Source organism: Narcine bancroftii, chromosome 3, assembly GCF_036971445.1.
Source record: "Narcine bancroftii isolate sNarBan1 chromosome 3, sNarBan1.hap1, whole genome shotgun sequence".
Classification (NCBI taxonomy): Eukaryota; Metazoa; Chordata; class Chondrichthyes; order Torpediniformes; family Narcinidae; genus Narcine; species Narcine bancroftii.
This window is the reverse complement of record NC_091471.1, coordinates 131,895,047-131,917,383: the sequence shown is the minus strand read 5'-3', so window position 1 is coordinate 131,917,383 and position 22,337 is coordinate 131,895,047. Positions and strand designations below refer to the sequence as shown.

Genomic DNA, 22,337 nt, shown 5'->3' with positions numbered 1-22,337 from the left:
TATTGGATGTACATAAATACTGAACTAATCTATACCTTTACATTAATAGTGTTAGTCATACAATTCCTGCAAAGATCTTGTCATCTTTGCTCGTCAATTGTAATATTCAAATCTAGTTCCCACCTCTGTCTAGATTTAGGAATAGGAGTTCCTATTCCTAATAAAGAATATATTATAGAAGTACAGTTCTTAACAATTCCTTTCCTAATAAGAATTTCTACTTCACACAATCAGGCAACAGGTGCGGCTATCTTGATCCCTGTGTTCATGTGCGAGTTGCATGCGCATTGGGTTCGTGCATTGGAATTTGGTTGGCGCATGAGCAAGAGTTAAGCGCCTGATGATATCAAATTCTCAGCCTTCACTCTCCCACATGTGCCAATACGCAAACCCACTGTGCATGCACCAATGGAGCTCCAATACGCAAACTCATCGCCAAAGAACCAACCGAACTCCTACATGCGAACCCACCGAGCATACACTCGTGCATGCACACAGGAATCAAGATGGCTGTGCCTAGCCAATGGACCCTGGTATGTCAACCAACAATGTAAGTCTGCATATTTTGGCTATTACATGCCCTGTATTCCAGTTATAATTTGTCAAATAGAACGTAAACCATGTAAATTTTATATTTTTTCTTATTTTTTAAATTCATTTGTATGTGTGGATGGACATGAGTCAAGTAAGGTCATAACTCGTAAAGAGAAAGTAAAGTCATTTCAGTAAATCTTCCATCACACTCTGCTGACAATGTAACCCAATGAGGGCTTTTCCTGAGTACTCTCTACTTAGCAAAGCACCAGCAATGGGACACCACATGAAGCTGATCAGGACACAACAAACTCCACAACCATTCCACAGGCAGCACATTAAACATAGGCCAAATTAATCCTGGCACAAAAAGAGTGGTCCCAATAAAATGGAGAAAGTGATTGCTGAGGAAAAGCAGAGTATTTCATTTGATACTATTAAGTTAGTTGAACTGTTTTTAATTAGGTGTTAAGTGTGTTAAGCGCCATATGCTTTATTAAGAGTTCTGATTCTTTCATGATTTTTGAAAATTTACAAGTTCAAGGTGATTCTGATTGACAGTAAATGTGAGAAATTTTCCAGCTGATGAGAGCCTGTCCCCAGATGTGTTTCAGAGTGTGGGTGGTCTCATTGCCTGTCAAAGCTGTCCAGACAGCATAGCCAGCCAATTTCACTGAGGGAAGTCTTTGCACAGTGCTAGGCCCTGCCAAAGAACTGGGAGACAGATTCCCAGCTTACTACCCCCAATCTCACCAAACCCCCACTACCTCAGAAGGCACAACATGGTTCTAAGTTGGGGAACCAGCAATCACAGGCAGCAAAACATCTGCCCCAGTAAAGAAAGGCAGATTTAACAAAGTTTAAGCATTCTAGATAGTTGTACACTTTTCAGATAAATGAGTATAACATACAAAATATGGCAATGGAAATATAATCTTATTTGCATCTGCCCCCAGCGATGACGTAATGAGTGATGCATTACACATTCACAGGGAGTCCTACTGGAAGTCAGATCACACAGTAATGATAAATGGGACTGACTTAACAACAGTGCCCAATGATGCAGGCACAAAAGCAGTGACACAGCATGCAAGCGCTGACGTCACAACGCTTCCCCTGCTCAGCTATTTGCTGATTCAAACTGCAGAGAGAGGGTGGCCTGAGGAAATTCGGTAGGTAGCGCCACGGACCCAGGTAATTTTCACACTGCCGGTTCATGGGAAAATTTCCTGGGAATCCTCATTTTACACAGCAATGTGAAAAGACCTATTCTAAGGGAATGAACAAAACTGAGCCCTCCTACACCATTTTAAACATTATGTCATTAATTCATCAAATGCAATGCCATCATTAACAATGAAGATAATGATTACAATCAATATTTTCTTGGGAACTGTGCAAGTGTATCATCAAGTTATGTGGAGCTGCATGTTATGCCATAATACACTTTTGACTTTATTTGCTGAAATGAGTAACTTTATGGTTCAGGATTAAATTTTAATGTATACACTGGTGCTGAAATGGTTAACATTGAATGGGGGTTAAAGCAGAAGAGCAGGTTTCTTTCAGTTCTGGAAGACAACTATAAATCAGGTCTCAAAGTGAAACTTCCTGAAACATTTGCATTTGGCAACTTCATAATGGACCACAATACATCCTTCACTGGACTCTCACCTGAGCTTTAGTCTTTCAGCAATAATAATTCAATTTAAGAATTTATTATTCTGTCAATTATCAACCTTAACAGATTCATTCAAATGTCTAGAATCTTTTTGACATTTGCTCACATGTTAATAGATCACTTGTAAGTTCATAGTGACCATGTCCGAGACTTAACTACTACTGAATTTGGTTCTTTCCCCTGAGGGATGGGAGAGGAGAGAAGGGAGCGAAGGAGAGGTGGGGGTGGGGGGGGGGGGGGGGAGAAAGAGATAGATAGGGAGAGAAAGAGAGAAAAAAGGAGTAAAAGGGAGAGAGAGAGAGATTGAGAGAACATGAGAGAAAAATTGGAGTAACCAGGGAGGGAGAAAGAGGGGAAGGTGGAGAAGGGAGAGGAGGATGAGAAGGGGGTGGAGGAGGAGAGAGGGGAGGTGGAGAGAGAAAGGGGGAGTTGGAAAGGGAGAGGTGGAGAGAGAAAGGGGGAGTTGGAAAGGGAGAGGTGGAGAGAGAAAGGGTGAGGTGGAGAGAGGGGGAGGTGGAAACAGATGGGTAGCTGGAGGGGGTGGTGGATTGAGAGTTGAGGGGATGGAGGAGGAGGAGATGAGATGGCGGGGAGAGAGGGGGGAGGTGGAGAGAGGAGGTAGAGAGAGTGGAGGTGGAGAGAGAGAGGGAGGTGGAGAGAGGGGAGGTGGAGAGATGGGAGGGGTGAGGAGATGGGAGGGGAAAGAGATGGGGTGGTGGAAATAGGGATCAGAGAGTTATTGGTGGAGAAAGGTGGTGGAGAAAGGTGGTGGAGACGTTTGCGGATGGAAAATGGAGAGGCGGCAGAGGGATGGCGGAGCAAAGGGGATGGGGCAGAGATGGCTAGCAGAAGAGATTGGAGCAAAGATCAACTGTCAATGAATGACAATGGCTGCAATTGTCATTCATATAGAGGACGGAATGGTCGATGTTTGTTTGGTAGCATCAACAAATGGGCTCGGATTGCAGGACTAAATGTTGGAGTGAGGGACTTGTGCAAAAATAGTGAGTTTTGTCTTGAGATAGTAAGGTAATGCAGAGTGAGGTTAGGGGACTTCTCAGAGCTCAGGAAAACACTCTTTAAATGGCACACTGCAAGGAAACATAGACCCAGTTGCATTGCGGGTGTCCAAAAATAAATCGAATTTGGATCAGTATAAATTTCTTCCACCCAAATCCTGAATAATTGTTGTACTGGAAATGCACTACATCTGCTTCCAATGTCAAAAATTCTTTTCTGGAGGATCAAGCCAGATATTAAAGCTGGAAACCAGCACTCCACACCAGAAAACAGTGATTTTTATGTGCCAAGCACAAAGAATGGGAGTGTGGCCAAAGACATTGGTTTAAAAACCCACAAAAATCCCTGGGCATGAACTGGCACAAGGAAAAGGAGAAGGAAAAGAAAACTCAAATTTGACCTCACAGTTACAGTGATTTTACTCACTACAGATTTCTGAAATTCCTTTCTTTCTCAGTTTTAACTTACATTCCAGTGCTCATCTCAAAAAGCCTTTTCAGTGCCAACACTAAAAATAATAAATTATAAAATGTTCAACTGTTGACAGTATACATATCTGCTGACATATGTGAACAAGAAGAATAAGGCAAATCAAGTTCTGCATTCAGATGCCAGCTCTTGCAGTTTGGGATTTAATTAATGTTTTACTGCCTGAAAATTGCAAACTGGGGACTCCAATAAACAACAATAGAGATTAAAATAGCAACCCTCAATGCATACAGTCAAATACGCCATGCAATGTGTAAGCATCTTGCAATACCATGCCATTACCATGCAATAGTCAAGTCATACAGGAATTTGGGCTATCAGAGGTGATCACGATGGTGGCCCCATGGGTTGACGGTATGGTCGGGGGTAATGATTGTTGCACCTCCAGTCTGGATATCTTGCTGTGGGAGGCAACTTTGTAATCACCGAGGATATGGAGGTGGTTGAGGGGCATCTTCTCATGCCGGATCTAATGTGGCTCAACATCCCACTCTGGCTGAACAAAGTGTACACCTTGCCCATGCGGAGCGAGAGGCTGGCTGTCTTCCGCAGCTCCCACTGTTGATGGCGAGGTCCAGGCCAGTCGTTAGGGGTGGTGACTTCAAATGCATCATCAATGGTGCTGGTTGATCTGGTGGTGCCAACAGCAGACTGGACAGCTTTTCCAGATAATGTTAAATGACACACAGCTATGCAGTGCCTTCAGCAACCCTACAGGTGGAGCACCTCTTGGTCTAGATAGGATAGATATGTCAAAGGCCATCACAGCCATAACCACAGATATTCTTCTCTGACCACTGCCCCCTTTGCACTTCTTGTCACTTACGGGAGTACCAGAAGGGTGGCAGGGGAATGTGAAGTTGCTGACCCCAGAGAATGTAGAGGAGAATGATTATTCCAGTTAGAGAACTGTGAAACCTTTATTCGATTCCTCAATGGTGGGCAGAGACCAAGGAGAACATCAAGTAGTTCTTTATCTTCTGACTGGTTTAATGTATCCTAGATTGTATACCTTAAATGGACAGGAGGGGGGGGTGGATTGGGAGGAGGGGGGGGGTGGAGAAAATGGCACTGTATATGTGTGAAAAGGAAAAAGTGTGTACCATGGTTAATGTGATTTATGGTGTGAAAAATAAAAAATTTTAAAAAAAAAAGTAGTTCTTTATCTTCAAAGATGTTTGGAGAGGAAGACATAGACAGCAGGAACTGAGCTAACTCAAGATTAACTTGCAGCAACACTTCCTTCTGCAGTCGGTGGATGTGAGAGAGGAACTCAGGGAATGAAGAGACAGCAAACCAATCTATTCACCTCGGAGTCCTCCAAGATCATCTTCTGATCCAGAGCCTGTACAGTGGGGCATAAGGTTTACAGAGAGAGCTCTGGGATCCACAGCATTCATGCAGAGGACGGCTCAATCACATCCTCGCAGATGGCCATGCAGAGGATCAGTAGATTACTTTATATTCAACAGTATGGCCTCCCAGAACTTTTTGCTCTCTTATGATGATGACAGCAAGTGGGAGAGTCTGGACCAACCTGGGGAACTGATGGACTCCATCAATTCCTTTGGGTCAAGTAAGACTTCAGGAAGCGACAACTTACCGACTGAGTTGAACACAGCTCTGTAGGACTGGGTGGGCCTGGATCTGCTGGAAGTATACAACGCTATACTCCTGGTAGGCAGCATATCAGATTGCATGAAGAAGAGCATAATCACCCTCATCTTCAAACAGAAGGGGGAGAAGGAGGATATCAGAAATTGAAGATCCATATCATTGTAAAACATTGACTATAAAATACAGTCCAAAGCCACCACTGTTATGTATCTCTATCTTTGCTATATAAAGTACACCCTTTGAACTGTTGAGTTTCTCCAGCATTGTGTTTTCACCAATCGAGTCAAGTCTTCCCTGGGGCAGGTGATCCACCCAGACCAAACTTAAATGGTTCCGGGCAGGAACCATCACCTACGTGCAGGACAGGGGGGTGGTCAACTGCCTGGCCAGCATAGATGAGGAGATGGCCAGATATTGCACACGTATATGGACGTGGTCTCCAAAATGGACTTTGGGGAAGGAATCTGAAATTGGACTAAACTGTTCTATATGGACAATGAGTGGGAAACAGATAACTTGCCCATCAAGTTTGGAGTCAGGTAGGGTTGCCTGTCCTCTCAGTCTTATGTGTGTGATGCACAGAGCCTTCTGCAGAATCTATCAGGAATGACTGTACATAGATAATATAGCCGTCTTCTGTTCAGATACATGATTAGCATCTGCGGCCATATTGTGTCTGCATTGGACGCCAGGATAAACCGGAAGAAAAGCAAAGCAATGCTCTTCGGTAACTGTTCCCCTTCAGTCCAACAACCCTTTCACAGCCAGATTTGACTAACTGAAGATGTTGGGGATCTGGTTTGGAGGGGCAGAGGCATGCAACAAAAATTGGTCAGAGTGGATGGCAAAAGTTCTATCAAAAATTTGACCACATGTCCATCCAGCAGTGGTCAGCACTGAGAGTTGAGGACTCGATGGACAAGCTGGGATAGATCCCTGAGCAGACCGTCCAGATCAGTGGCAGAATGCCTCATTACCAGTGCTTACAAACAAGCACCAGGACTTGGCCTGTATGGTGGTGAAAGGTTCCTCCCAGTCAGATCCAACCAGAACATCACCCTCAATTCACGTTGTCCCCAAGATGACTGCGGTGGAGAGGAAACAGTTGCCCACCTCTTTGCAGAATGATGATTCACTATGAATGTGTGGAGAAGGATGCAAGGATCCATGTCATGGTTCATCCCCAGCAGCAGTGTGATAGAGGACTTTCTGAATGGCAGGCTGTTCCTGGGGATGCACACAAAGTCAAACATCCAGAAATGCTTGAAGACTATTAACTTGGTGAAAGGCGCACTTTTCTCTGCCTAAGACCTGTTGGTCTTTCAGCACATGGAGATGTTGGTGAGGGAATGCTTCCGACTGGCACATTCCTGACTGCAGGAGTACATGCTGAGTGACGTACTGAGGTCTGGTGCAGCCAACGCAAGGGCTCTGTGGGGAAGGACCACAGTCTAGAGTCCATCTCTTACTGGGCATTGAATGTCACACTAAGACCACCTGCAAATTGGAGGAACATTTCACAATCCGTCTGGGCACCTCCAACCAATGACATTAACATTGACCTCTAGTTTCTGTTAGCTTCTCCCCACCATCTTTCCCCATGACTGGTTTCTTCCTTCTCTCTCTTTCTTTCTCTCTCTCGCTCTCTCTCTCTCTCCCCTTTTCCCTCTGTCTCCTTACACAGAGCCAAAAACACCACCCCTCCCCCAATCAACTACTGTATATTTCAGTGTATAAGTTGACCAGTGTATAAGTATGTATAAGTAAACCCCGTTTTTCAGTCTCATTTTAAGGATTTTATGGTATATCTGGCGTACAAGTTGCCCCAATTTTCTGGCTGCTTGACGTCCCCTGTTGACTGGTTTATGTTGACTCCAAAAGCTCGCAATGCCTGAGATAAACCGTTGGCTGGAATATAAGCTGATCCCATAGATTGTGCGGATTGATCCGCTGGGTGTTGGCTGGAAGTGTTTGCTATCATGGAGGGTACACAATGCAGCACCCGACAAAAATATGAAGTGAGCTTCAAGTTGAAAGTGATAGAAATGGCCAAGAAAACCAATTGTGCCTCTGCCAGAAAATTTGATGTATATGAGAAGTTGGTAAAAGATTGGAGGAGACTTTAAGAAAAATACCAAAAAGGCAATGTTCTTTGAGAAAAGGAATCATTTATTAGCCAGAGTTGGAAAATCATGTTGCAGAATGGGTACGTGAACAGAGGCAAGATTCCCACATTGTCACCTGAAATAAAATAAGAACATTTGCATGGCAGTGGGCCAAGTCAGACCCAGACCTCAGTGATGATTTTGAGGCTACAGTCAGCTGGTGCAATTGTTTCATGAACAGGAAAAATCTGGTATTGCACAGAAACTACCAAAAGATCTAGATCATAAAATTGTACATTTTAACCAGTTTATTACACAGAACCAGCAGAAACACAAGTTTGCATTGGCAAATATCAGAAACACGGACAAAACCCCCATGAGTGGAATGGAAAGGTGTTAAAACTGTGCAAACCAGAAGTACAGGCCATGAAAGGACCAGGTTTACCATGATGTTACCGTGCATGGCCGATGGGACAAAGTTAAGACCCATGGTATTCTTCAAATGCAAAATTAAACTGAAAATGAAATTCCCTGCGGGTATTTTTGTGCATTTTCATGAAAAAGGATGGATGGATGAAAATGGTGTAAAACTATAGACAGACAATGTGTGGAACAAGTAGCCAGGCTGTTTACGCAAAGAATGAAGTTTGCTGGTCTGGGATATGTTTTGTAGCCACTTAACTGAGAAGACTGAAAATAGATTAGCTTTACATAATACTTACATGGTGGTTATCCCAGGTGGTTTGACGTCTATACTGCAACCTTGCGACGTCTGCTTAAACAAGCCATTCAAAGACTATATGTGCGAGGAATGTCAAGTGCATAAAAGTCATTTACAAAAGGGGGAGCAATGCGTGCTGCATCTTTTCATATGTTAAAGTAGAGACTGTGAGAGTGCAGTAGCTCTTGCACAATTGATGGCATGGAAGATGACTTACTGTGGGACACTGATGACAAAGCTGAAACTGCCTCATCAGATACAGTTGGTACCTATATGATGACTGTTTAAACAGTGAGAGAGAGTATGGATATGCTTGCCACCTTTGCTTAGACGATGATAGCAAGATTGATTTTGAAGGGTGCTAATTATGCTGTTGTTTTCAATGAAAGTCTGCCGCAGTTGGGGTTTGTTTTGGTTTATCAGAGTCGACTTATATACCGAATCGGTTTTTCCAGGGTCGACTTGTACACCGGATCAGCGCAGATTTGATTTTGAACTGAATCTAAGGTTTCAAAAGTATATCCAACATATAAGTCAATCCCCATTTTTTGAGAGTTTTTTTGGGTTTCACAACTTGAATGCTGAAATATACAGTACTTTCTTCAGTCCTCATCATATTCAATTAACATCCTTTGTCTATTGGTCATACTCATCCCTCTCTCCTGCCTGCTTTTTACTCATACCTTGAGAAAGGGTTCAGGCCCTATGGATGCCGCAAGACCTGTTGAGTTCCTCCAGCAGTTCCGTTTTTAACCAAAAAAATTTTAAATGAATGAATGAATGAACGAGAGCTTATTGTCATGTACACAAGTGCAAAGTGCATATGTATTGAAAGTCTTACTTGATGCAGCTTCCCATTTATGTAAAATAGATAGACTAACAAATCAAGTAAAATGAAGATGCCATGAAGAGGGGGGGGGGGGAGTTAATAAATATAAAAGTAAGAAAACCACAAATAAACTAAATCTCAGTTGAGAGTGAAAAACTGTCTCTGGTAGTAGAAGAGACAGATCTTTGGTGCTCGCATAGTAGAATTATGGTTCTTCCTTGAGTAGAGCTTGGATTTTAAAGGCCGCACTTAATTTAAAAAAAAGCTGCAAATGAAAGAACCTAATCAGGTCCATGAGAAAGTGACAAGTGCAATTCCATTCATTGTGTGTACTTATCTGCTCAGGCATGACAGAAGTATACAATGCTAGAGGAATAGAGAAAGTGAGGATAACAAATGGAGATGGTTCAAAGACATACAGGATACTTTTTTTTATTGGCTGTAGCATAGTTTAATTTTATTCTATTATATCTGGAACAGGGCTTCTCCACAAGCTATGTCAAAGTGGTCAATTATAACATGCATACAGCAGTACAAAGTAGAAGAGCAGGAGCATAATTACAGAGTCTGGAAAAAAGATCAATTCATACGAACGAAGTTTAGCATGAGGGCATCATTGTGGGGTTCATTCAGGATTCAGATGCCAGCAGGGAAGAAACTATCTTTCAGAGTTGGTGCACAATTTCACATGCCTTCTCCCTGAAGGAAGGAGGGAAAAAGAAGGTGTGTCCAGGGTGTGATAGGTCCAATGTGTTGGCTGTCATTCCTAGGCAGTGGGAGAACTTGGTTCCATGGAGGGGAGGGAGATTTGCATGATATTTTGAGCTGCATTTGTCGCCCTCTGTGGCTTTAATTCTTAAGATGAGTAGCTCCTATACCACACTGTGATGCATACAGCAAGTAAGCTTTCAATGTCACAGCTACAGAAGTTGGTGAGGACTTACCAAACTTCCTCAAACATCCAAGTTGACATGTTGGGTGTGCTTTCTTGACAATCATTCCAACCATGGTTAGTCCAAGTCAGGTGTTACGAACTAGCAACCCTTGTAATTTTTTTGGGACTAAAGGGACTTTGTTTGCATTAACACAGGAATAGCAATGGAAAAATCACCAGACAATGGTAAATTCAAAATAATCATATTTTTAATTAAACTATTAAGAACATAACATTTCTTATCACTAAAAAGTACTTAACTCTAAACTTAACCCCATTAAGTGCAAATGTAAATGTGTGTGTGTGTGTGTGTGTGTGTGTGTGTGTGTGTGTGTGCGCGCACTTGTAATTAAAGTCCCACTCTGAAAAGTCAATCTTTAAAAGTTCAGCAACATTTTAGTCTTTCTTAAAGGTCTTAAATTCTCAGTTCATAAATAATTATAAAGCACATTTAAACATTATGTCTTCAGGCCTTTTTAAGCACAATGTGGTTATTTTCTTCCACGATGAATTCTCAAACCCAGACAAGGGTTAAACAAAGTGGCTATTTTCCTCCATGATGAAGTCACAAACCAGACAAAGAGACCCAGTAGAAATCTGTCCTCTTTTCCAAACAGACAGTGAATTGGTCTTCCTTATTTCAAAAGCCATGATTCCTGTGTTCGCTTTTTCCCAGGAGTAGCACACAATACCGATTCTGGTTACTGTAACTCAACCCTGTCTTTCACAAGGTTTCAACCCCTGTGTCACAAGGGTTTTGACTTCTGTACTCTCCAAAATGCGCTCTTCCAAAACTGAACTCAAAATATCTGAATTCAGTAATATAGTTCTCCAAATCATGTGACTGTTACATCATCACCATGATGAGTCCCAATTCTTGGAAATCACATGACCATCAATTTTATTTCTACCAAATTCTGTTTCTTTTTCAAAACCATTCCATATCCATAACAACCTCTGACCTCATCTCTGTTCAAGAAGCTTAAGTGGCTTTGATTACAAACAGATGGCTTCCTCTGCAATTCTTGGATAATTAAGACCCACTTGAAATCCATTAGCTCTGTCCTTCCCAGATATGTCAATTCTGAAATGAGCACTCTTCTCAAAAAACAATGGTTCTCTATAAATGTGCTGTGACCTGTATATGACCCTGTACCAACCCACAGCTAACTTTCTAAGAATACAAATACAATATAGCTATAATTTACTTTACTAAGACGTTTTTATAAAAGAAATATAGTTTAACATTAAATTAAATGTTAAACACATATCTATTACATGGGTTGTTGGAACTGAAGCTGTTCACTATCTCCTCATCAGCGGCCTTAATTTGGATATGGCTGTGACCTCTCCTGAAGTCCATGATCGGCTTTGTCATATTGAAGTTGAGAGAGATGAACCAAACTTTCATGCTGTTAGACTTTCATTCTCCTTCCTGTGTTACATCTCATTGTTATTTCATACCTGGCTTATGAGTGTGGTGTCACAAGTGAATATGAAGATGGAGGTGGTACAGTATTTGACTGCACAATCATGGGTGGAGAGAAAATATCAAAGGAGACTAAGTACAGAACCTTGAGGAGTGCTGGTGTTAAGTATAACCATTAAGGAGATCTTACTACCCATCTTCATTGATTGTGGTCAGTTTGATAGGAAGTTAAGAATTCAGTTGCAGAGAGGGGCTCTGAGGCCTAGATCCTGAATATTGGGGATCAGTTTGCTTAGGACTATGGTCATGAAGGCAGAGTGGTAGTCAGCAAACATGATGATATCATGTTGGATCTGTGGGGGAGATTCAAACTAGAGGGCATGGTTTAAGATTGAAGGGGGGAAATTATAAGGGGAACATGAGGGGAAATTTCTTTACGCACAGGGTGGTGGGGATGTGGAATGAGCTTCCGGCAGACGTGGTCGAGGCGGGATCATTGGTTACATTTAAGGAAAGACTGGATCGTTACATGGATAGGAGGGGACTAGAGGGGTATGGACCGGGTGCTGGTCAGTGGGACTAGGGTGGGAATTTGTTACGGCATGGACTAGTAGGGCCGAACTGGCCTGTTCTGTGCTGTAAGTTGTTATATGGTTATATGGTTTATATGGTATGTGGCCTTGTAAGGTGACAGGAAGGGTACATTTCTAACCCATTATGTGCTTCGTTGAACTTTGAACCTGGTAACCATTTCCCAATTTTGAAGGAAGATCTTTGACCCAGAACAGTGGCTACATTTATCTCTCTCCGCTGCCTGAATTGCAGAGTATATTCTGTTTATACTCTCTAAATGTGCAGGAAAGCATATGGAGGCAAGAGTGGAAAAGACCAGATCCTTAGAAAAATGAAATATGCTAGTTATTTTCTCTGGAACACAGACTAAGGGGAGATTTGATCTATGAGGGATTTCAATCAAGTGGCATGGAAATATTCTACTCTCCTGTCAGACGCGGCAATAAAGATCCATCAGAGATATCAAAAGGATTAGGGGAAAGATGAGAAGGCAGTATTTCACCAAAAGTGATGGGGCTCTGAATCTCACAGCTTAAGTAGATGGTGGCACACAGTCATATTGAAAAATTACAGTGACATGCACACCCACTGTTGTACTCTAGAGAAGCACAAGAACTGCAGATGCTAGAATCTGGAACAATGAGAAGCTGCAGAGTCTCAGAGGGCCAGCAGCATCCATGGAAAGAAATGGAGAGTAAACATTTCGAGTCGGAGTGTGGACTAATGAGGACAAGACCCACCAACACACCTTTTATTTCAAGTGCTGCAGATGCAATGACACACCACGACTTCAGAAAGAGTAGAGCAGCCCATGTGGAGCTAACTGCTCCAGATCTTAAACCAGCCTGAAGACTGACAACATGTCTTTTATTGCAGGAGAGGTTGAGTCACTGGTCACAAGTTTGTAGGTGCTTAGACTGAGGATTAAGATGATAAAAGCAGCTGGCTAGATAAAGGTGTCCTTCAAGTCCAAAATCCGAAAGACCTATTCAGTTGACCTGTGAATTTATCACAGAATCATGACCATTTCATGAGTTAAACAAGAAATTCTGCAGATGCTGGAGTCAAGTGCAATACACAAATGTACTGGAGAAACTCAGCAGGTCACACAGCAGCTAAAGGAAGTACAAGATAACCAACATTCTGCAACAGTTACTGTCTCAACGTGAATTGTTTTTGCAGTAATGGTCGTCATTCTATGGTTATAATTTGAAACTGAGCTGAAATCTTCATTTGCTGATGCATATGTTGTGCAATGCAATTCTTTCTTTGCGTCAGTCTCAGAAAAGGAAAACTATTTCTCCATCATTTTAAATTTTCACATTGTACACTTGCTTAAAAAAATTGTGTTCGTACTTAGAATTATGATGTTTTCTTGTTAGCTGCATATGGTCTCGGAAGTGAATACCTCTTGCAACTTCAAGGCACAAGTCACCAAAGAAACTGCTTTAGATATAATACGATGTGCAGAAGACAAAATATTCTGCTAAACAGCAGCTATAAAATTAAACCAAAGACACCAATTAATAAGGCTCTCAATTGAGTAAATCTTTCACATGAAAATAATAATGCCAAACATAAGTAATAAATCAACCCTTTCTTAACATACAGCTTGACAGCAGATAAAGCTTCAGACATTGGCCCAAAGGCTTACATGAGGTACAGGAAAAGACCTGCCAGATGATAAATACCAGATTTTACAGTTCCACGCTATTAAAATAACATTTTCTTTCCTCTAGCCCACTGGAAGGTAAAAAGTGTAGAAAATCGAATCTAAAGTACATAGCTGACATATCAGCATGGACGCTAGTTAACGAGGACAGGAAAATTAGTTTACAGATAAGGAATAATTAACTCACAATGTCTTTGGGATCTTGGGCAGAGTTTGGTTAAATATTTTCTTTCTGTCTTCAGAAGTTTTAGTTGGATTTATATTATATCGTCAAATCTTTCTCATTGAATGAATACTGTGGCAGATTTTTTTTTAAACTATGTACCCGTTCAGCTGCAGCAACTAAGAATTTTGGTGTGTATGTACAATGCAGATGACAATCAGTTTTATTGTTAACAATCATCACGCTCACCAATTTTTAATTGCTGTTCAGAATTGTCTTACTGTGTTCCAAGTAAGTTTGCGGGGCTCAGTTATCTAAAAGCAATCAAACACCTGCTTAGCTCCAGGAAATCTAGTTATACATGTACACAATCCTTTATCCGGACATCTAAAATCCAGAAAGCTCCAAAATCCATCAAGTGGGGAGAGAGGCAGCAGCACGAGTAGGGCGGTCAAGAGACCAGCAGGGAGAAACCGGCAGCATGTCAGGCGGGTGAGTGACCGGCAGCGCAGGTTGAGCGGGCGAAGGGGTTTGGGGGAGACAGCAGGGCGACTGGAAGTGGGTGGGGGTGGATACGGCAGCACAATTCGGGTGGGCTTTCCAAAATCTGTAAAAATCCGAAATTCGGAACACACAAGGGTTCCAGATAAAGGATTGTGTACCTGTACAACATGAATCTATTCAGAAGAAAAGAATTTCAGAAAGAATTCACAACAAAACAGAACCTGAGAGACACAAGGCTTAATTAAACAGAAAACATTGAACTGCAGACCCGCTTCTATATCTTTCAATATTTTGCGAAGTTTACCACAAATGCTCATATAAAATATACCTGAATTGAATTGTGTACAGATTTTTAAAAACCTATATTCTGTCATTCTGCAGAACCACTGTGGCAACTTGCATTTTCTTCACAGAGGTATTAAAAAAAACTGGCAACAATCCAAGGAGAGAATTTGGAAGTCTTTAAGAAAAAAAATAGAGAAATAATTAGAAAACTCAAGGGAAGAGAATTTCCAAGTATAGGTCCAGATGGTTGACAGCACCACAACCACTGGGCAGCAATTAATATTGGAGACATCTAAGCAACCAAAATAGGTCACATGCAGAGATACCAAAGGCTTTGGGAAGGTTAAAATTTCTCAAGTGGAGAAGCCGCTGAGGACTTAACTGCTGAGCTCAAGAGATGGGTGATCAGAATTTGGAGAAAATTACAATGAGCTTAAGTTTTAAAGGTGGGATGACAGCCAGAAAAATCTAAAAAAAATCACATTGGTGCAAACAAAAACATAAAGCACCTAATGTTTGTGTAATTACCACCTCATTGATGAACCGTAGCACAAGGTAACTTTGAAAATAATTATACAAAATTACTCCAACAAAATAAACAGTAAAATCTGTGCAATTACCTGCCCCCACCACCCTCCCCTCCGTCCCCCCCCCCCACTCCAGGAGATGGTTGACAGGGTTGGGGCAAGGGAGAGGGAGGGAGAAAGAAAAATACTTAGATGTTCAACTCAGCTATAATTCCTTTCACAGCCCATGAACAATCTATTTTATTGCAGGATTATCCATGCATTGTGGCCATTTGTGTCACGGTAACATAAGAGGTAACTTGCCACCTTAGGAAAAGAGCAAAAACTTAAAGGGGAAAAAATAAAAGCATGTACACAACGAGCTTCACTGCGGGCCAAAAATATACTTGAAACATGCACTTTTAAGAAAAGAACTAAACCACATTTCAATAAAGTAACCCATGCTATTACCATCACAATTTTTTAAGGGCTGATTTCCTCAATTTGCTCCACGGTCAATGTTTTGCAATGAAGTGTGGAATTAATTCTTGTACTCCACGCATGGAGTAAGTGAATGAGATTTGATTATTTTTTTTTAAATCAATCTAAACTACAATTATCCTATTCTAACACAAACAAATCTGTATTAAAAAATCTATATTTACATAAAACTACATGCCATTGAACAAAATTGATAATATATTTGTACTCTTTACACAGGAAATTTTAAGTAGATCTTTGAACTGATTTTTATACATGGATTGATGGAATTAGCATACCATATATTTCAGGTATCATGCATTCATTGTACATTTCAAATATTTAGAGTAAGAAACAAAGCAGAAGAGAAAAATCAAAAGCAGGTTTAGGACAGAAAATAACCATCAAATAGTATTCATCAAGCTTGATAATAATAGATGATTATGGGTTTTTGTATTTCAAGCTGCTAGTATACTGTCATTGACAACGGAAAGTGCCTGGAAATAAAATATCACTATAGTAACCGTAGGATATGTCTTGACTTTGAAGGAGGATTTTAAAAACACTGAAGAGAAATGATACTATTATAGAATACTAAGTGACTTTCACCATTTCACATAACATTAAAAGGGAGATGAAGTGTTGAATTTTACAAATTAAATCAGATTAACAAATTTATATCATTATTAAAATTACTTCCTAAATTCTAAATGGTAGCAATTAATACTTTACAGGATTTATTTTTAATTTCTGTTGATTTCCCCATCATGTACCAATAACAATTTATTGCTGAGTAAATGATCCCAAAATATTTATATTTATAAATATTTATATATATTGATTTTAAATTGTATCTTTATGTACATATGTGATCATAATGTGCTGTGCATAATGTGTGTGAGCACTGCAGTCCAGAAAAATGCCGTTTCATCTGGTTGTCTATGTAGTCATCTGATAATAAACTTGAACATAATTAAAGATGCTTATTATTTATACAGGAATTAAACAACTCCCTGTAACAGAGCTTCCTATCAAGGATTTACATGCACAAAATAACAATAAAATGCCACTGATGGTGTCTCAAGGTAAGGATTTGAATGTATCAAGGAATTCCAATCTCCTCACCCTCAATTTTCCTTTCTGTCAGTTACTATCCACCAGTGGATATTCCCACAAGTAACCATTACCTCTTGACCTTCAACTAAATGGCTACATTTCACCTGCAGCTCAGCATCAGTCAGTAGGAAATTTGGCACAGGATTCGGAAAGCAATTTGGCTCAACCACGTCTGCCCTTTCCTGACTTCCATGTCCCAGCAGGGACTACAGGAATGAAGCATGATCTTTGTCTCATTTTCCATTCTTAGGAATACTAATTCAGTGCTCTTGAAACTAGCACTGTACTGAAACTGCTGCGAAAGGGGAAAAACGAGCCTTTAACAAAGTAAAATTTAACAAGGCCAATGAACAAGGAAGAAATGAGGCAAAGACTGACGGCATGCCAAAGGAGATGAAAACTGTTCTTTAGTGGGTGATGTTTACTTCTGTTACTTGTAAAATGAGAGGCAATGTTAGCTGGTTTACTGCTTGCTGCCAGCAAGTCAAATTTTCACCCATTGTACATGGCCAGAGACTTGAATGTGTATTACTTGAATGTGTATTACCCTGCAGAGATTGTTGTTGGTATTACGACATGCATAATCCAATGAATGCAAGACATTAGTTGACTTGTCTGGAATGCCTCAATTCATCCTGTTTCTTATATCCATCAAATACTGTATTCAGAATGATAACAAAACATATCAGCACACAAACTAAACTTTTATACAATAGTGCTGCAGCCCAACAACAGTGTGGAAACTAGATTTGGAATCATCCCTGGACATGCTCCTCTATTTCACCTTGTCCATCTCTGCAGAAATTTTTGACAATGCCAAGTGTCTTCGGGAGAATTATTAAATAAAGTGGATCGCTTTGCTTGGTAAAGAAAATAAACTGTTCGATATAGGACTGAGGTGAGGAGGAACTGATTTTTCCAAAGACTAGCGAATCTGTAGAATTCTCTGCCCAAGGAAGCAGCAAAGGGGTACTGTCACATTTGTGGCCCGAAATGTGAAGTTAATAAAACATTAAACACAAGTTTTATCAGGTAAACTTCTCAGTGTCTTTTTATTTTCCCGTTTTCCTTTGTTCTCCTGCTTGTGTTCTTATCTCTCTCTCATACCACGTGACTTCCGGTACATCTCATACATATTCATTATCATGACATCCCTCCTTTAATCAGAAATAAACTTTACCCTCACTTACCAATATCCCTCGGAAACTTACACACATCGTAACTAATGGTAATACTATAACTCAACTACATAAAATTTACTTCCTACAGCATTCATACATGCACTTTATGATATAAGATTAAAATACTGTCCCAAAGTTCTTATCAAAACTATAGCACAAAGTCTTCGTATCGTTTGGGCACTTTCCGGTTTCGTTTCGGCCTGCCTGCGATATCGTCGTCGCTTCTCGGTTGTTCACTCTCGGCGTCGGAAATACTGCTCGCCACGGCTTCGGGTGTTTCTGGCGCTCTAGTCCCTTCATCAGGAGTGCTGGTAACTGCCTCTGGAACATCATCAGGTCTCTCAGTTTCAGCATCTCGTATTGGCCTTTCAACCTCTTCGCTCGATGTATCTCAGGACTGGTACCTTTTTACACCTGATACATTTCTCTTATACAGGACTCCAGTCGGAGACTTGACTGTCACCATACTGCCACTTCTGGATACGACAGTATAGGGTTGATAGTAATAAGGTGTGTCTAGCTTACCACCAGTTTCATGCCTCACTAGAACATTATCTCCTGGCATGATGTCTGAGTACTTGGCTCCACGTTTCGAATCTGTGTACAGCTTTGCTGCACCTTTCTTTTCAGCATCGTGGTCCCTCATCTCCTGGTCGACTCGGATTTCCTTTATTTCTCCCAAAAAATGCTTCTGCAGGACTTTTTCCAGTGGTTGCATGAGTCGTTGCTCGATAGACAGCCACATAAGATAGCAATGCTTCTCGCCAATTTTGTCCTTCAGCGTGTGCAATCCTTAATCGTTTTTCAATGGACTGATTTTGTCTCTCTACTTCCCCATTGGCTTGCGGCCACTTCGGAGTTACTTTATGATGGTGGATACCTGTGGTCCTCATGTATTCCGTAAATGTCTCTGAAATGAATTGTGGACCATTGCCAGAGTATAATGTAACAGGTAATCCATATCTTGCGAATATCTCTGCTAACGCTTGTATTGTTTTTTCAGTGGTTGTGGACTTCAACACCACGTACTCATAGTATCTGCTGTAGTAATCTATCACTACCATAATTGATTCACCCGTCGGTAAAGGTCCAAGAAAATCAACAGCTATGTCGATCCATTGTCCTGTCGGAAGTTGCGTACTCCGGATCGGTTCTGGCGGATTACTCCTACTTGTGATTTGACATCCGTGACAAGTTTTAACAAATTTCTCTGTGTCTTTATCACAACCTGGCCACCATACCTTGGTCCTGAGGTTTTGCTTGGTACCAACAATGCCTAGGTTTTGCTTGGTACCAACAATACCTAGGTGTCCTTCATGCGCTAAGGATACGATCTTCGGTCTCAATCTTTGCGGTATCACCAATCTGCAACCTCTTAATACACACTGTCCGATGCAACAAAGTTCATCTCTAATGGGAATGTAAGCCTTGTGAGTACACTTGTCCCATTGTCCACTCTGTATGCATTCTCTTACTTCCTTGAGTTCTGGATCACGTTCAGATTCTCTCTCGACTTCCTTCGTAGTCACAGCTTTCGGTGTCGACTGAATAGCTACGAAGCGTACAAAGCTCTCTGTTTCTGTTCCCAATTCTGACTTGGATTGTGGACCACCATCCTTCACCAATCTGGACAGCGGATCTGCAATGTTTGTTTTCCCTGCAATGTGGATTACTTTATATTTGTAGGGTTGTAGTCTGAGTACCCATCTCTCTATTCTGGCACATGGTTTGGATCTAGGTGCATAGATCACCTCTAATGGCTTATGATCTGTGATGAGTTCAAATTCAATGCCGTATAAATATGCATGGAACCTCTCACAGGCCCATACAAGTCCGAGTGCTTCTTTCTCTGTCTGAGAGTATCTTCTTTCCACATCTGATAACGATCTGCTGGCATAGGCAATGATTCTTGGTCCTCCTTCATGCATCTGGACCAACACGGCTCCTAAACCAACCGGGCTGGCATCCGCTATGACTTTGGTTGATGAGCCCCAAAAGTACTGAGTCAAAGAGAAAATTCTTATCACCTTGAAGTTGTCTGCAATCCTCTGTAATCTTGTTTAGTCTTTAATTTTCTTCAAGCTTCTTTCATCCTCGTCGCCAATGTCACATTTATGGCCCGAAATGTGAAGTTAATAAAACATTAAACACAAGTTTTATCAGGTAAACTTCTCAGTGTCTTTTTATTTTCCCGTTTTCCTTTGTTCTCCTGCTTGTGTTCTTATCTCTCTCTCATACCACGTGACTTCCGGTACATCTCATACATATTCATTATCATGACAGGTACCTCACTAAATATATTTAAGACAAGAGTTTTTTGCATAATAGGGTAATTAAGGATAACGGAGAAAAGCCAGGTTGGCGGTGTTAAGTCCAAGGACAGATCAGTCCATGGCAGAGCCAGATAATCGACTCCTTGTCAGGATATTCTTAATGCGTGAAAACAAAAATAAACAATTACAGCGCCCGCAAAAGAGTCATTTTCACATTCCTAATACCCAATGCCTTCACAGTAACAAATCAATGTAGTAAAGAGAAATATGCCTCATAGATGACACATTTATGAATGAAAATGAGTGTTCTTTGCTGACAGCAGATTATTGGTTTCCAAACACAGGAAAATGCACCAAGGAGGTGGCTGTGTGGTTCACACTAGCATTTGGTGGGTAATGAGGCTTTTGCTTGACAGAAGCAAAATCTACTTTGTGCCAAGGATGCTATTGCGGGAAAACTGTGCAAGCCTAAACACACATGACACTTGCTTGCTGAGATTTCCAAGCACTGTGACCACCCACTCTTCCAGAAAGGCAGTGAGTGAACAACAGTGAGGAACTCAACAGGTCACGCAGCATCCATGGAGAAAAATAGTGAATTAATGTTTTGGATTGGGACTGTTGAAAAATGGGAAGGGAGACATAGCATGTAGAAAAAGGGAAGGGGAGGGGGCGGCAGGGGAAGGGCCAGTGATAGAACACTGAATAAATTAAGGTGGAAGATGCGGAGTTTTTTTTTGTCTGCTTATGGCCATTAATGGAAACCTACATTTATCCAAAAGCAAGCAAGGTCTAAACCATTTGTTAATTTATCACTGTATGGTCAAATCGATTGCATTGCCTCTAAGTTAAAGTTGTCAGTCAAACCACAAGGCAAGTATGTTCTTTCCATGCTCCTTGTGAACAAGTATGCAAATTATAAGCAAGAAATGCAAAAGTATTGCAAACCTGTCACTCCATCATCCCTACCCTCTATTGAACAAGGTCTTGATCCCATTTCCAACACCACTTATTCATCAAAATCATTTCATCATTATGTGCTTAATTATACAGTATGTTTCCGATTATCCAAAAAGCTCTGGACCCGATGCTTATCGGTGAACTGCATTTTCCAGATATCTGATCTGCAGCCCAGTTTAAGCAGCAGGATACTTGCATCAGCCATCACCAATCCCGACACGTCCCCACTGCTGTCGCTGATACTGCCCAGGCGCCCAAGGTCCCCGTTTGGATCCCCGACATCTCCTACCACCGCCATGAAACGTGAACGGGAACCTGAGGTCCCTGCTCTGATCCCAGCCCAGAAGCATCAGCATAAAACAAAACAAGGGAAGATTTTTCAAACGTGAAATAAAACTTAATTCTTACTTTGAGTACACGAGAGCTCCATTGGATTTAAAATGACACGGACAGCGTGTCAGAGTCCCACTTTTCCACAACAGATTTTTAAAAATTCAGATTTCTTTCAAGTTGTTATGTCACGTCATTGTCAAAATTTTTTGCAGATAACTGGTAATTTCAATAAAGTGGCTTTCAGACAATTGGAACCATACTACACATACTATTCTATTGAAGGAAACACCTTCATTGAATAATTTACCATCATTCACAATCATTAAAATAAGACAAGCATTTTCTTTTTGAAAGAATAGTTCTTTTTTTAGTCCATCGGGTGGGTCAAAGGGAAAACAGGAACTGTTATTTTTTTTAAAAAGGTGCATTGAAATTAGGCAATTCCTCTCTGACATCGAGGGCATAAATTAATTCTTAGGGAAAGCATGGTTCCACAATTCAGGAAACAAATGGAGAGGTAACCTAAGGGTTGAGAGTTTAGTTGTGTGGAGGGTTTGCTAATGCAGGGCATGCTCATTCTTAAAAATAGTGCATTACCAATAAATTTTACAAATCAAAATTATGAAGGGATTGAGAAACTCAAGTAGGAAGCAACTGTCTCCTTTGGTAATTGATGATCAGCAGGGGCTTAAAACAATTTTAATATAAAAACAGTGGAAATGAGAAATTACAATCTGAAAGCATATTAATGGAAGGGTCAGTGGAAACATATTTGCAGCACATATAAACAAGCACAAAGTTACTATGTGACCTACTTTATCATGTGCGTATCATTGCGTGCATCAGTGCAATCTGCAAATAATCTCAAACGCAACAGTCACATTGTTTAGAGCTTTCTATCTTACCCTTGCTTATTCTGCACACAGCATGTT

The 22,337-nt window shown here is 40.9% G+C and overlaps 1 protein-coding gene across 5 annotated transcripts in view; it reads right to left on the bottom strand.

The window, feature by feature from the left end:
- Positions 1-22,337, bottom strand: part of ldb2a (LIM domain binding 2a) — a 576,008-nt gene that overhangs the window by 151,393 nt on the left and 402,278 nt on the right. Inside the window, exon 1 of one of the 5 annotated variants that reach the window (XM_069925129.1) lies at positions 5,328-5,442. The exons of the other annotated variants lie outside the window; for them this stretch is intronic. Coding sequence (XP_069781230.1) covers positions 5,328-5,436 — 109 coding nt within the window. The 5' untranslated portion in view covers positions 5,437-5,442. Of the gene's footprint in view, positions 1-5,327; positions 5,443-22,337 lie in introns of those variants that run through there. 5 annotated transcript variants of the gene reach the window in all.